At 37.6% G+C, this 11,561-nt stretch overlaps 1 protein-coding gene across 8 annotated transcripts in view; it reads right to left on the bottom strand.

Annotated features, from left to right (window-relative positions):
* Window positions 1-633: 633 nt before the first annotated feature.
* LOC113234980 (neural-cadherin) overlaps window positions 634-11,561 on the bottom strand; it is a 536,163-nt gene continuing 525,235 nt past the window's right edge. For 6 of the 8 annotated variants that reach the window (XM_026470500.1, XM_026470524.1, XM_026470509.1 and 3 more), the window contains 4 exons: window positions 11,149-11,387; window positions 8,643-8,846; window positions 5,061-5,291; window positions 634-3,556 (listed from right to left, as the gene is read on the bottom strand). In XM_026470500.1, coding sequence (XP_026326285.1) covers window positions 3,453-3,556; window positions 5,061-5,291; window positions 8,643-8,846; window positions 11,149-11,387 — 778 coding nt within the window. In that variant the 3' untranslated portion in view covers window positions 634-3,452. The remainder of the gene's footprint in view (window positions 3,557-5,060; window positions 5,292-8,642; window positions 8,847-11,148; window positions 11,388-11,561) is intronic. The other 2 variants (XM_026470517.1, XM_026470542.1) reach the window with 1 other exon arrangement.

Below are 11,561 nucleotides of genomic sequence, written 5' to 3'. Positions count from 1 at the left end.
AGTTGTCAGAGGGTGTGCAGCGTGATTAATATATATATATATATTATAATACCTAGCGACGGGACGAACAAATCAAGAAGAAGACGTGGTAAGAAGCTACACGCCTTTCCATAATAACAGTTACCGTGCCACTCGGCTCTTTAAATCGCAAAGATCAGATCAGACATAAGTTGACAAGTCCCATGTGCCTGTAATTTCACCGTTACCCTTGAAAACCGGAACACTTTAATGCTGACATTACTACTTGGTGGCAGTGCTTCTCTGGACGAACTCTTTTGCAAGGTGCTCTATTGCCACTATCTGTATCTGTATATATAATATACAGACTTGTTACTTAAACAAATAAAGGCAATACCCAGCTTAATTTGACACCCGTGCCGGGATATACCCTAAAACAGCCGCTTCACACAGCGAACGCCTTCAGAAATTAGCTCTTTAATATTCCGCAACGCAATGAGAGTATATCTCTTCGAGGCCTTTATTTCGGTTTTCAGCGTTGTTCGATAACTGACTGCCAAATACTTAAATACTTAGGTTAGGAGCTTCCGTTACTTAAATTGCGTCGTTACAGAGTAGAAATAAAAGGCGAACAACTATTTTTTTCACATTTTATTCATTGTTTTATGTAATCATCGGAGTTGTACAACTAAATAATCACAGTTGAAACAAAACATAACTATGTCGGTTATAATACAATTAATTAATGTCTATTTTAAATAAAACGACGTGCACTAGCGCCTGTTCGCGTATAGGTACGTCCGCGCACTTACTTTGTACTGGGGCTGTGTGCTCTGCCGTCTCCGATCACCGATCCATTCAATTAAATTGTCATCGGCACAAAACTTTTTAAATCTCCCTACAACATCACACTTCGTTGATTCCAATTATTTGTACACATTCGTACAAAAATATGTACAAATTCGTAAAAGAAATTGGATTAAAGACGACAAGTTTAAGAGTATGGTAATTTTGTCATTTAAGTATTCTAGAATATTATCATGAAGTATTATTTAGTATTCGAGTATAGTAACTTAAATAAATATTATTGAATATTTCATAATATACTCGAATACCTAAATATTAAAAATTGCCACCGACATTAGGTAGAGAAAAGTAACCTGGAAATTACCCATTAATGGTATTCCTTAACAGGTTAACAGGCTTGATTTACATATTGCTGTTACTAATTTGCAAAAATATTAACGACTTCACCATGTTCAGTGTACGATGTATAGGTACGTTGAAACGTTACATTTAACTTTATGGCCGTGCTCTTTACTAATCTTAAACGACTAGACGTCCACCGATATTTAAATTTGAACGTAATCGAGATATAAAAATGTTTTGTGACGATGCATTTTCAAATGGAAACGGTGTTCAATGTTCGTGTATTCGGAAATAAAAGAAGAGAAAAAAATAGTTAAGACTGCAGGATATCATCTAACAATTTTATGCCCCCGCTTTATGTTGTGTTTTCATCGTTTGCAGGCCGTTGCACAAAACGGTGGCCTGCAAATTTTAAGTACTTCAAGCTGCATTGATGGGCGTCAAAATGCTTAATTTAATTAGACATCAAACATTTATTTTAACATTGTATTTATCAACTACTTTTAATTACAGACCTGGCACTCTATAAACGATAATTTATTGAGTTGCTTGCCCGTTTAGAAACAATTTGCTATGCTTACAATTACACCTAGGAAGGGCAAGGGCATACATTGACGGAATAAAGGTATTTATATAAAAGACAACGCAGAGCTTGTTTAAAAAAAATAAAAATTGGTGTACAAGTAAAATAGATCAAGAAAAAAGCGGCTTGTGTTAAAAGAGTCCCAAAATGTACAATAGTATAACTTTGTATAATACTGAAATATAAAAACGGACCAAAAACATTATAGTATTTAATCTAGACGATTACTGGCAGTGTAATGATATTAAAAAAGAATCGTGAAATCGTGATGTTCAATAACTCGGTCTAAATTTTTATTTCTACTTATAAGTATAATATTCAACGAGAATTGCTTTAATGTATGGGAATAATATCATCTTGTTAGTGCAAACTATTGGGTGAACTTACAATAGGGTAGACAAGTCTATATTAAACAATCGAACTACAAGAATCTTAGGCTTTCAAACACATAATAAAATCAGTCATTTTAACGCAATTCAATAATTCTAAAATGTACACTGATCATAATTCAACGTCGATGTGAGACAGTTTTGAGAACCTTAAGTTTATTAAATTACTTTACTATAAATTCTTAATTATTAATTTATAAATAGTGACTTCTAACGGTTCCGCCAACTATCTCACGTCAAAACCGATCGAAATAGTAATCTAGCACAACACTCTTAATAAGTTACTGATATTTTCCTAGGTGCGACTAATTTAATATTTTAAATATACGAATAAATAAAGTGCAAACACTTAACTGTCTACTGTCATAGCTGTATCGATAATGCTAATAAATTGGCACAGTCCCATTCATATCGACGGCGGCGAGACTCGCCGCTCCCATTCACTCACCAATCTTCACACTCGTCATTCATTCACTCATAAACCCGCACACATAAACATGCACTCGCTCAATCTCACTCATTCAGCAAATAACTCACAGCTCTTGACTATTATTTTATCTACTATTATAAGTAGACCATAGTCGTTTTCACAAATTCTAAATCCTAGCACTACAGTGGAGAGTTAGAAGAGGAACACCGGTTACTATACAGTTCGCTTAAATCTCCCAACTTTAGTCGTTATTGCTGCGTTAATTTAAACGTATTCGTCTGTTTACGGTCCTATAGCTTTATGTATGTACATTCCCCTGAAAATACACCAAGTCCCGTAATGAGCATTATAAAACTCGACTTCACGTCCGAGCGGACAATGAATGAACTTACTAACTTACCGTTATTTTAAAATATAACGTTACTTACATTACATTGAATTAATGCCGAAGGGCCATAAACAGTGACATCACGTAAAGCTGTCGACTTACAAAATACTCGTATAAATTATTCACATTTATAGCACACTATCTACATACACCCTTCATTCAGTATCATGCCAGGCTCTTCGGCAAAAATCTGCTTATTTCAAATTCCAATAAAATACTGACTCATAATATGGCTAACTAGAATAAAAACTTATATCAAATATTTGGTGAACGTATTTTTATATAAAATTACGCAATTAAATGAGTTTCTTAAACGACTAATTAAGCTAAACATTGTTCGCTACAAATAAAGCTGTATAAAATTGATAAGAGTTACAAGTCGGCGGGAGAGGCGACCCATCAAAGTAGAGGGGTCGGTCGCCACGTTTCGTTATTTACAAAATTAATATCTGGGGTATAGAAGACCTCCCGAGGCGGTCGGTTGCTGTGGTAGAGTGTACAAGAAGTGGGAGACAATTGACTAAAGGACACAGGCGTACAGGCGCTGGGATGCGCTTACAGTTGCTCGTCCATGTCCGGCCCGTACATGTCCGCTAGTTTCCCAAAGCGCGGGCCCCACGCGTTCAGATATTCATACTCGTGGTTCTCCTCGTCGGTACCTAACAAGAATAAACACTATATTACTTATACAATTTCACGTAAATGTTTTATTAACTCAAACTTTGGAGGTGCTTCCATTTTTCGCTTCATGCATTGTGAATGAATTGCTCCAGGGGCACCTTCATAAATTTTAAAGCGGAGTCACGTTGGAAACCGCTCTGTTAGCCTCGGGAATTGGACTGCAGGGACCGGGGGGCGATAATGAGAGTAAGTCTATGTCTCTGGTTATGAGTAACAGAATTCCTATGCTTTCATGCCGGCTTCGTATCTTCCCGTAAGTATCTTAGAAACCGAATAAGTATATCGTCGTCTTAGAGTGAATACCTCGTATGGGATTTCTATGTAATTTTTCAGGCGAAGATAAAAATGTGGTGTAAAATGTAGCAAACGCAATAATGTTTGTAGTAAACATTTTAATTAGTTAAATTACAGGTACCTCTTACAGATACTATATTACTTTAATAATATATTTGAACAAGAAGTTTATAATTTTTTCTTTAACAAAAATCAGTAAAAACGAACTATGTGAAAATGCGTACGCAAGAATTTCTCTCTTAAGGCGACGATATAGAAATCCAGAAGGTAGGTAGCAGTGCAATGAGAATTGACTACAAAGATAAACAGGACAGCGCAGTCAAAAGGGAAGAAGAATCTTTTTAATTGATATAGAAAATTTTCAGCATACATAAGTCAACCAAGTCCACTAAGTCTAATATCTTCTTTGTAAAGAGACCTAGCATAAGCACTAAAATGCTAATAAATAAAGTAATAAGTGCTAAAAAAGTATCTTTAAAGTGCCCCCTTTCAATCAATCAACTTGTTTATATGAGACGAAACTGAAAACCACCAGACTAGTGTCTTTCGAGCATTAGCATCTTTCCAAAGCACGCACAGCGTCTTACTAACGCACGCACGGGGTCCGCGCGTCGGCGACGCAACGCCAGCATTGGGCGACTGCGGAATAGTGCCGGTCGTCGGGTACTTATACATCGCGCGGATATCGTGTCGTCGCTGTGTCTTGGCAAGACGCTGGCGCTCAAAAGACGCTAGTGTAGGGAGGCTCATACAAGCTGTGCTTTCTTAGGGCTCGTCCAAAATGTTTTTAAATCTGTAATATTCTATTAAGAGAAATGTGTTCTATTCTAGGTAGACAGTGGCGGATTTGCAATCTTGCCCGCCCTAGGCCCCAGGCCATGTAATCAGTACCAGCCGCCCCTTTCTCAGCACTCATATACTTACTGGTAGACATATCTATATTTTACAAATAAACTATAAGAATTCTTTAGAAAGAATATTGTTATACGATGCGATGCAGTGCCGCCCGCCATAATGTGCGTAAGTCTTTAAAATATTTAGGTCTTTTGAGTTATTTCTTGTTATAATCAGTGAATTTTTTGTCTTGATTGGCCGCCCTTAAAACTGACCACCGGATGGCCTTAGAGCAAATCCGCCATTGTAGGTAGACGTAGATACATATAAAGCACGTACATAGCTTATACTGACCTGAAGCGAGTGAGGAAAGGGAACCGGCAGTGCTGCCGCCGCCCTCATAAGCGTAGTTGCGCAGATCGTCAAAAGGTGGTGCGTTAGGATCACTGTCAGCTCGCCGCTTGTGTTCCTCAATAAACATGCCCACGTTCGTCTCACCAGGCACCGGTAAAGCCATTCCCACGCCCGGCGGCACCACCCCCACGCCCATCGGGCCCACACCAAGACCGACGCCCATCAGTGGATCTGCATAAACGGAACCAAAGTCAAGACGTTCAACAAAAAAATATATGTTTCTTTAGGATAAATCTACGGTGTAGTTTAGACACATAAAACAAGAACATATACGGGGTTGTAAACACTAAAGCGGCTATGGCTATGGGATCGCTTTTCACATTGACGACATTGATATAAGTCCAAAAATCACTTTCTCACTTCATAGATCATTCTATGAAGTGAGAAAGTGATTATTCCATAAAAGTGATCGTTTGAGTCTGCAAATTCTTGCATAAACGCGCTCTCACTTTCGTCTTAACGGTAATTTAAGGGCCATAATAAAATAAAATGAAATGTTTTTAGTCGTTCATAACTTTTCAAATAAAATCTTAAGGCTCCAAAATTTAAATTGTTGGCGTTATTTATTTGTGTCGTTTTGGTTAATTTTGCATTAGTTTTAATATTAAAACATAGATATTGTTAAAATTTGTGTAATTTTAAATACGATAATACGTATTCCGATATAGCACTAAACGACTCCAAAACTTTAAGGTGATCTATTCGCAAAATAGTCTATTGTGGAATATTGCTTTATATACGGTACAAATACCAATCAGAGCAGATCGCTATTGTGAAGAAAACTTAAAAACCAGACACAAAACCAGAAAACCACGCCGAGTTAATCCATTTTCACCGCTACTTTTACACGATGACGTCAAAGCGTATACTGCCGAACATCTTCATATTCAGGAGTAATTGTAATTTTCGCCACCCTCCGTACTGACCTGATCTGACCCTACCCCACGACAATTTGTTCCGAATTTATATAAATATTTACAAGAATAACAATTTAGTTCAAGTGATGCACTCGAAATGAGTTCCAAGACTTTTCCCTCAAATAAGCCACAACGGACGGCACAAGTGTATTGATAACACAGATACGCTTAGCAAATATCACCGTTCTTGTAATTTGAAGTAATTTTGAAGGAGAATGAAAAAACTGCACTAATATTAGTACCTATACAAGACTTTCTAATCTATTGTTGGTAATAAATACTCCATTATCTATTATAGACAGATAATTGTATATGAGTTGGTTTTATAATTTTTACTGATATTCACTTTTATTTGGACTTGAGTAACGAGCTGAGCGATGTTGATTGCTAACCGACGATTTTTTTAAAATTCTAATGTAAGTGTGCATTTGACCTCCATCTCACCTGATGGAAAGTGACGATGAGGTCGACGATGGATCATGCACACCTAGATAATGCCTATTCACTCTCGCTGGAATATCCACAACATAGGGGTGGAAGCCAAGCCTACGCCTAGTCCCCCGATGATGGAAAGGGGAAGGCGGAATTAAATCGTGTAATTCCATCGCACACTCTCCGTGATATATCCTGTAAAATACCAATAACCAGGCAACTTTACAGCGGTGTTCAAGGCTCTGCAGCTTCGCCTCTACTAATTCCGAGTCACCTATAAGCCTCTTGGTACGCTTGTCAATTGAATCCAAGGTGGCCAGTTGATATGTAGCAGAGCCATCCCAAAGGTGGCAACAGTACTCCATACACGACCGGACTTGTGCTTGATACAACTGAAGCAACTGTCCCGGTGTGAAGTAACGCCTTACCCTGAAAAGGATGCCAAGTTTCCTGGCTGCGTTTTTGGCCATGGATTCAATGTATCTGCCGAAGTTCAGATTGGATGACAGGTCCATTCCAAGTAGCTGGAGACGGTCGACTATCGGTATGGATATATCACAAAAAGTCGGAGTCAGCAAAGGGACTCCGTTTAGTGGAAAATAGACACGCCTACATTTTGGTAGCGTTAAATTTGACAAGATTGGCTTTGCTCCAAACGGAGACTGCCTTGAGCGTCAAATCTAAACGGCTAACCCTATATGTAGTTAAGTGAGGAGGAAATCCAGTCTTGTCGAGGGTCTATATCTCGACAAGACTGGATTTCCTCTCCACTGACCTTTGCATTGGTCAAGTACCTATCTACAACTGTGCTGTCATCAGCATACGCAAAGGTACCTAGAATTAACATAGCATTGATATGCAGCAGAAAGAGAGTTGCAGACAGTACGGAACCCTGAGGAACTCCGGAACATCTATCGCCATATGTTCGGAAGATTAGCCTTCTAAGACCACTCGAATGAAACGTTCACTCAAGAAATCCGAGATCCAATTGCAAAGGTCAGTGGGAAACCCATAACATGGAAGCTTGCTTAAAAGGCTTGCGTGGCAGATCCTGTTAAAGGCTTCAGAAATGTCCATAGACAATGCAAGTGCTTCGCCTTGCTTTTCTATAGCCTCGCGCCATATGTGACAGGCATACACAAGAAAATCCCCGGTAGATCGCACTCGTCGGAATCCATACTGGCGATCACTGAATAGGTCATTGTCTTCAAGGTATGACAGGAGACGGTTGTTGAGTACACGTTCCATAGTCTTGCAGAGTATGGAAGTGACTGAGAAAGGTCTATAGTTGACAGGGTCAGCTCTGCTTCCCTTTTTGGGCACAGGTTGCACGTTTGCAAGCTTCCACGACCTGGGAACTACACCAGTCTCAAGTTAGAGGCGATAGAGGTCGATATTTTAAACGAAATATATGTTATTTCAAAAACAAGCTTAACGTTGTTTGATACTCCTTTTTTTTATACACCACACTACATCCATGTTATGTTAGCAAAAATCATAGTGTGCACGTACACCATAACCAGACACTCATTCTAGTGAGGGAAGACTGTTTCACTCGCTAGAATGAGTACCTGGTTATCGTCGGACACACTATAACCTCGTTACTGTATCTGTCACGTTACAGTTCCGATATGTAGTCTCGGGATTCGGAACGAATACTAATCGGATGCAGTGCGCAAATGCTTGCTTAGTGTTCAAATTATTTACTAATGTTTCGGAACTTTGGCACTCCAGGTCACATAAACAGCCAAGGGTCCCTTAGCTCACCACTAGGACATTTTTTCAATGGCGATAAGCAATAACGTGTCAATCAACATGATCATAGTTTTGAGAAAATGGCGTCTAAAGATTTTTAATATTTGGAGGTTTCATTTAACTTTATTATAATTATTAATACAAGGAACACTTAGAAAAAAATCCTTCGATCCGGTCGGATTCGAACCGACGTCTTCTAGCAAATCGTGACAGAAGCTATGTCAACTAAGCCATGAAACGAACCAGCGGACCTCACGAATTTTTCTAAGTGCTCGTTTGTTGGATCTTTGTATTTGGTTTTTCAACGACTTTTTAGTCGTAGCGCCATCTATGAGAAATCTATGAAAGGTTTTCATCACCCAGTTAGATTACTTTACATACACTTAACTTTATATATATAAACTAATCGTGAACTTACAAGGAATTTTAGTAGGGGCATGATCAGGCAAAGGTGCGCCAATCGGGATCTGTAGAGGCGTGATATCGAAGGCGGTCATGTCGTCTTCACCGCCACCCTCGTCGTCATAGTTGATGATGTTCTCTCGTACGTCGTCATCGGGGCCGGGGTATTTGATGTGAGCTTCGCGGCGGCGATTGTATACCACAAACACTAGTACCAAGACTGTGCAACAGAAATACATATATTAGAGTTAAAAGATTTGTGCAATTTACATTCCAAAAATTAATCACAACACTAAAACATCTCACATGAGCCTAAAGATGTTGGTTTCTGAGTATTAAGAATATTATAAAGAGGCTTTTGTTTACTTGAGGTAAATTTCTGCCTAAATATTTGTAAAATTCCGACCACAGTACATATCAAAGGCCTTACTAAGAATTTTGATATTGTGGGTCTAACAATGAAATTATTAACATAATATCTTATGAATTCGAAACTCGTGGCAAAGCCTTTCATTTAAACGAATGCTTGTAAAGTCAACTTAATAATATAAGACTTAAGGCTTGTATTTTAGGAAATAACGAATATATTAAAGAATCTGAAAATTCTCTACGTCAACGCCGACCTAAAATATTTTTTATCTTCCGAACCTCTGTCTCATAAACTTTACCCAATGTATTGGGTTTTACGGTCACGCATAGAATTTTATAGTATAGAATTCATCTACCATTCATTGGGATACAAAATAGAGGTTTGCTGGTTCCGAAACGGTATTGGTGAGACCGTGGCACCGATACTGTCCGCTTTACCTTAAATATGTATTACATTGTTAACATATCATCATGGCTTTCAAAGCGGTATTGCATGTGTAAGATATAGTACGATTCACTTGGTACAAACTACCTAATATACAAGTATACAAGTTCTTTCTTTTACCGCATTGCTGTTCAAGAATATATATTAAATCTATTTTCAATTGTTTCCGTTACCGTCAAAGAAGATATTTGACAATTTCAATTGACAACCTTTTTGGTTCAAGGTATCTTTGCAATTACAATTAATTACTTTGACCTTTATTTCGATGATTTATGACAAGGAAATTGGTAATAATAGAGCTAGGGAGGGGTCTGTTTTCAGTAAATTTCAATTTCCGCTATATTAAATATCTATAAGCGACCGAGGGGGTTTGGAACGTTGGTTTAGTAATAATACGTTATGTGTTGATCTGCTTCTATTGTTTTCGTTTGTTCGATCATTGTGTCTATCGAATATTTGCATTTAGCTAGGTTTAAATACATTGTTTTGAGAATGAATGACTATTTTACGTTACATTATGCGTGAAATTTCTAGCGCTGAATAAACTGTCAGCCAGCCCATTATGTATTTCAGCTACATAAGTAACAGTAACGTATAGCTAATAGATATTTCTATATCAACAATTAAAATAACTTTGATATCAACGTATGTGTAGTAACAACAACAAGTTTCCTAAAATCCCATAACAAGTATTTGACAAATATTGTTTTAAAGATAAATAAATAAATAAATATCACATACAGTGCTTCTATTATCTCGATGTCCTTCGGCAAACTTCGTGTTTCGGTTGTCGTCGAGTTTTGTTCAGTTACTCTTTACCTTTAGTATAGACCTGATACTTTCAGTTGATTTGGAAGTATATAGAGTTGCTATTACATTTTTTATTTATTATACAATGGGAGGAAAGTTGCTAAACTCTCAGACACGATAGATAATTTATTTAATTTATTTATTCTATCTATGGCGAATATACTAACATAGCTATGTCAGATGAAGAAATGCGTTCAGATACGGATTGAATTGAAATGATTAATAACCGGAAAATATTCATTTGTAGTTACATAAAAGAAGCACACTTTATTTACTTTATAATTTTTGTTAACTTGCTTATTGAAATGGAGTTAATGTTATTAAAAATGGGGAATTAGTTTTATAGCTCTATATAGTTCACACGGAAATCAAACAAAATAACAATAAGTACGTTGTTCAAAATTCATATTATTATAGATTTTAAATCTAATAATTAATGGGCACAGAAATTACGATCCCTGTGCATTCGGAAATCCGATGATTGCCGAGAGACATTGAGAAAATAGAAGCACTGTAAGTTGCTCTGATCCCAAACATTCAGACAAACAATATAGAAAAGTTAGTTTCTTCATTGACCCGGCCGGGGATCGAACCCGGGACCTCAGCGATGGCGACACCATGAAAACCGGTGTGCAAGCCATTCGCCCACAGAGGTCGTCAAATATTTAAAAAAAAGTGTTTTAAATGTAAGTACACGACAAGATATACAAATATTTGAGTCTAAATGATTAAAACAAATAATAATGAAATTGTTACATGAAAGTATTTAAAATTTTCTTTAACAATCGATTGTATGGAAAATGAAGAAATATTATGCTTTCTTTTACCTTCATGTAACAATCTGTTCACACTACCGGTTTATGAGAAATGGCATGCAAATAAAAACAATGGTGCTCACCTAGAAGCATAAACAAACAGACAATGATAGCTATAATGAAATCCCTTGAGGGCGTGATGATGCCCGAAGCTAATAGCTCCAGCTCGCAGTCATGTCCAGTGTAACCAATGGCGCAAATACAATCGTATCTTCTCACTCGATCTCTATCGATACAGGTGCCTCCGTTCTGGCAGGGATTCTCCAAACACTCGTTGATGTTCACGCAAGTGCCAGATGAACGCGTCGATCCTTCTGGACACCTAAACAGTGCGCTTCACCCTTTACCTCACCGTTTTTGTAAACGCGCACTGAGCCCCCGAAGCATGCACTAACATAAACGCTACATACGACTACAATACACAGATATAATGGATGAATGAATATGAAGGTACTAGAAAGGATGAGTGTGCGTGAGATACGGCTAGTGTGAGTAT

The sequence above is a fragment of the Hyposmocoma kahamanoa genome, unplaced genomic scaffold, assembly GCF_003589595.1.
Source record: "Hyposmocoma kahamanoa isolate Upper Pololo Valley unplaced genomic scaffold, ASM358959v1 102, whole genome shotgun sequence".
NCBI lineage: Eukaryota > Metazoa > Arthropoda > Insecta > Lepidoptera > Cosmopterigidae > Hyposmocoma > Hyposmocoma kahamanoa.
The sequence above is the reverse complement of the archived record's forward strand: the minus strand, read 5'-3'. Positions and strand labels throughout refer to the sequence as shown.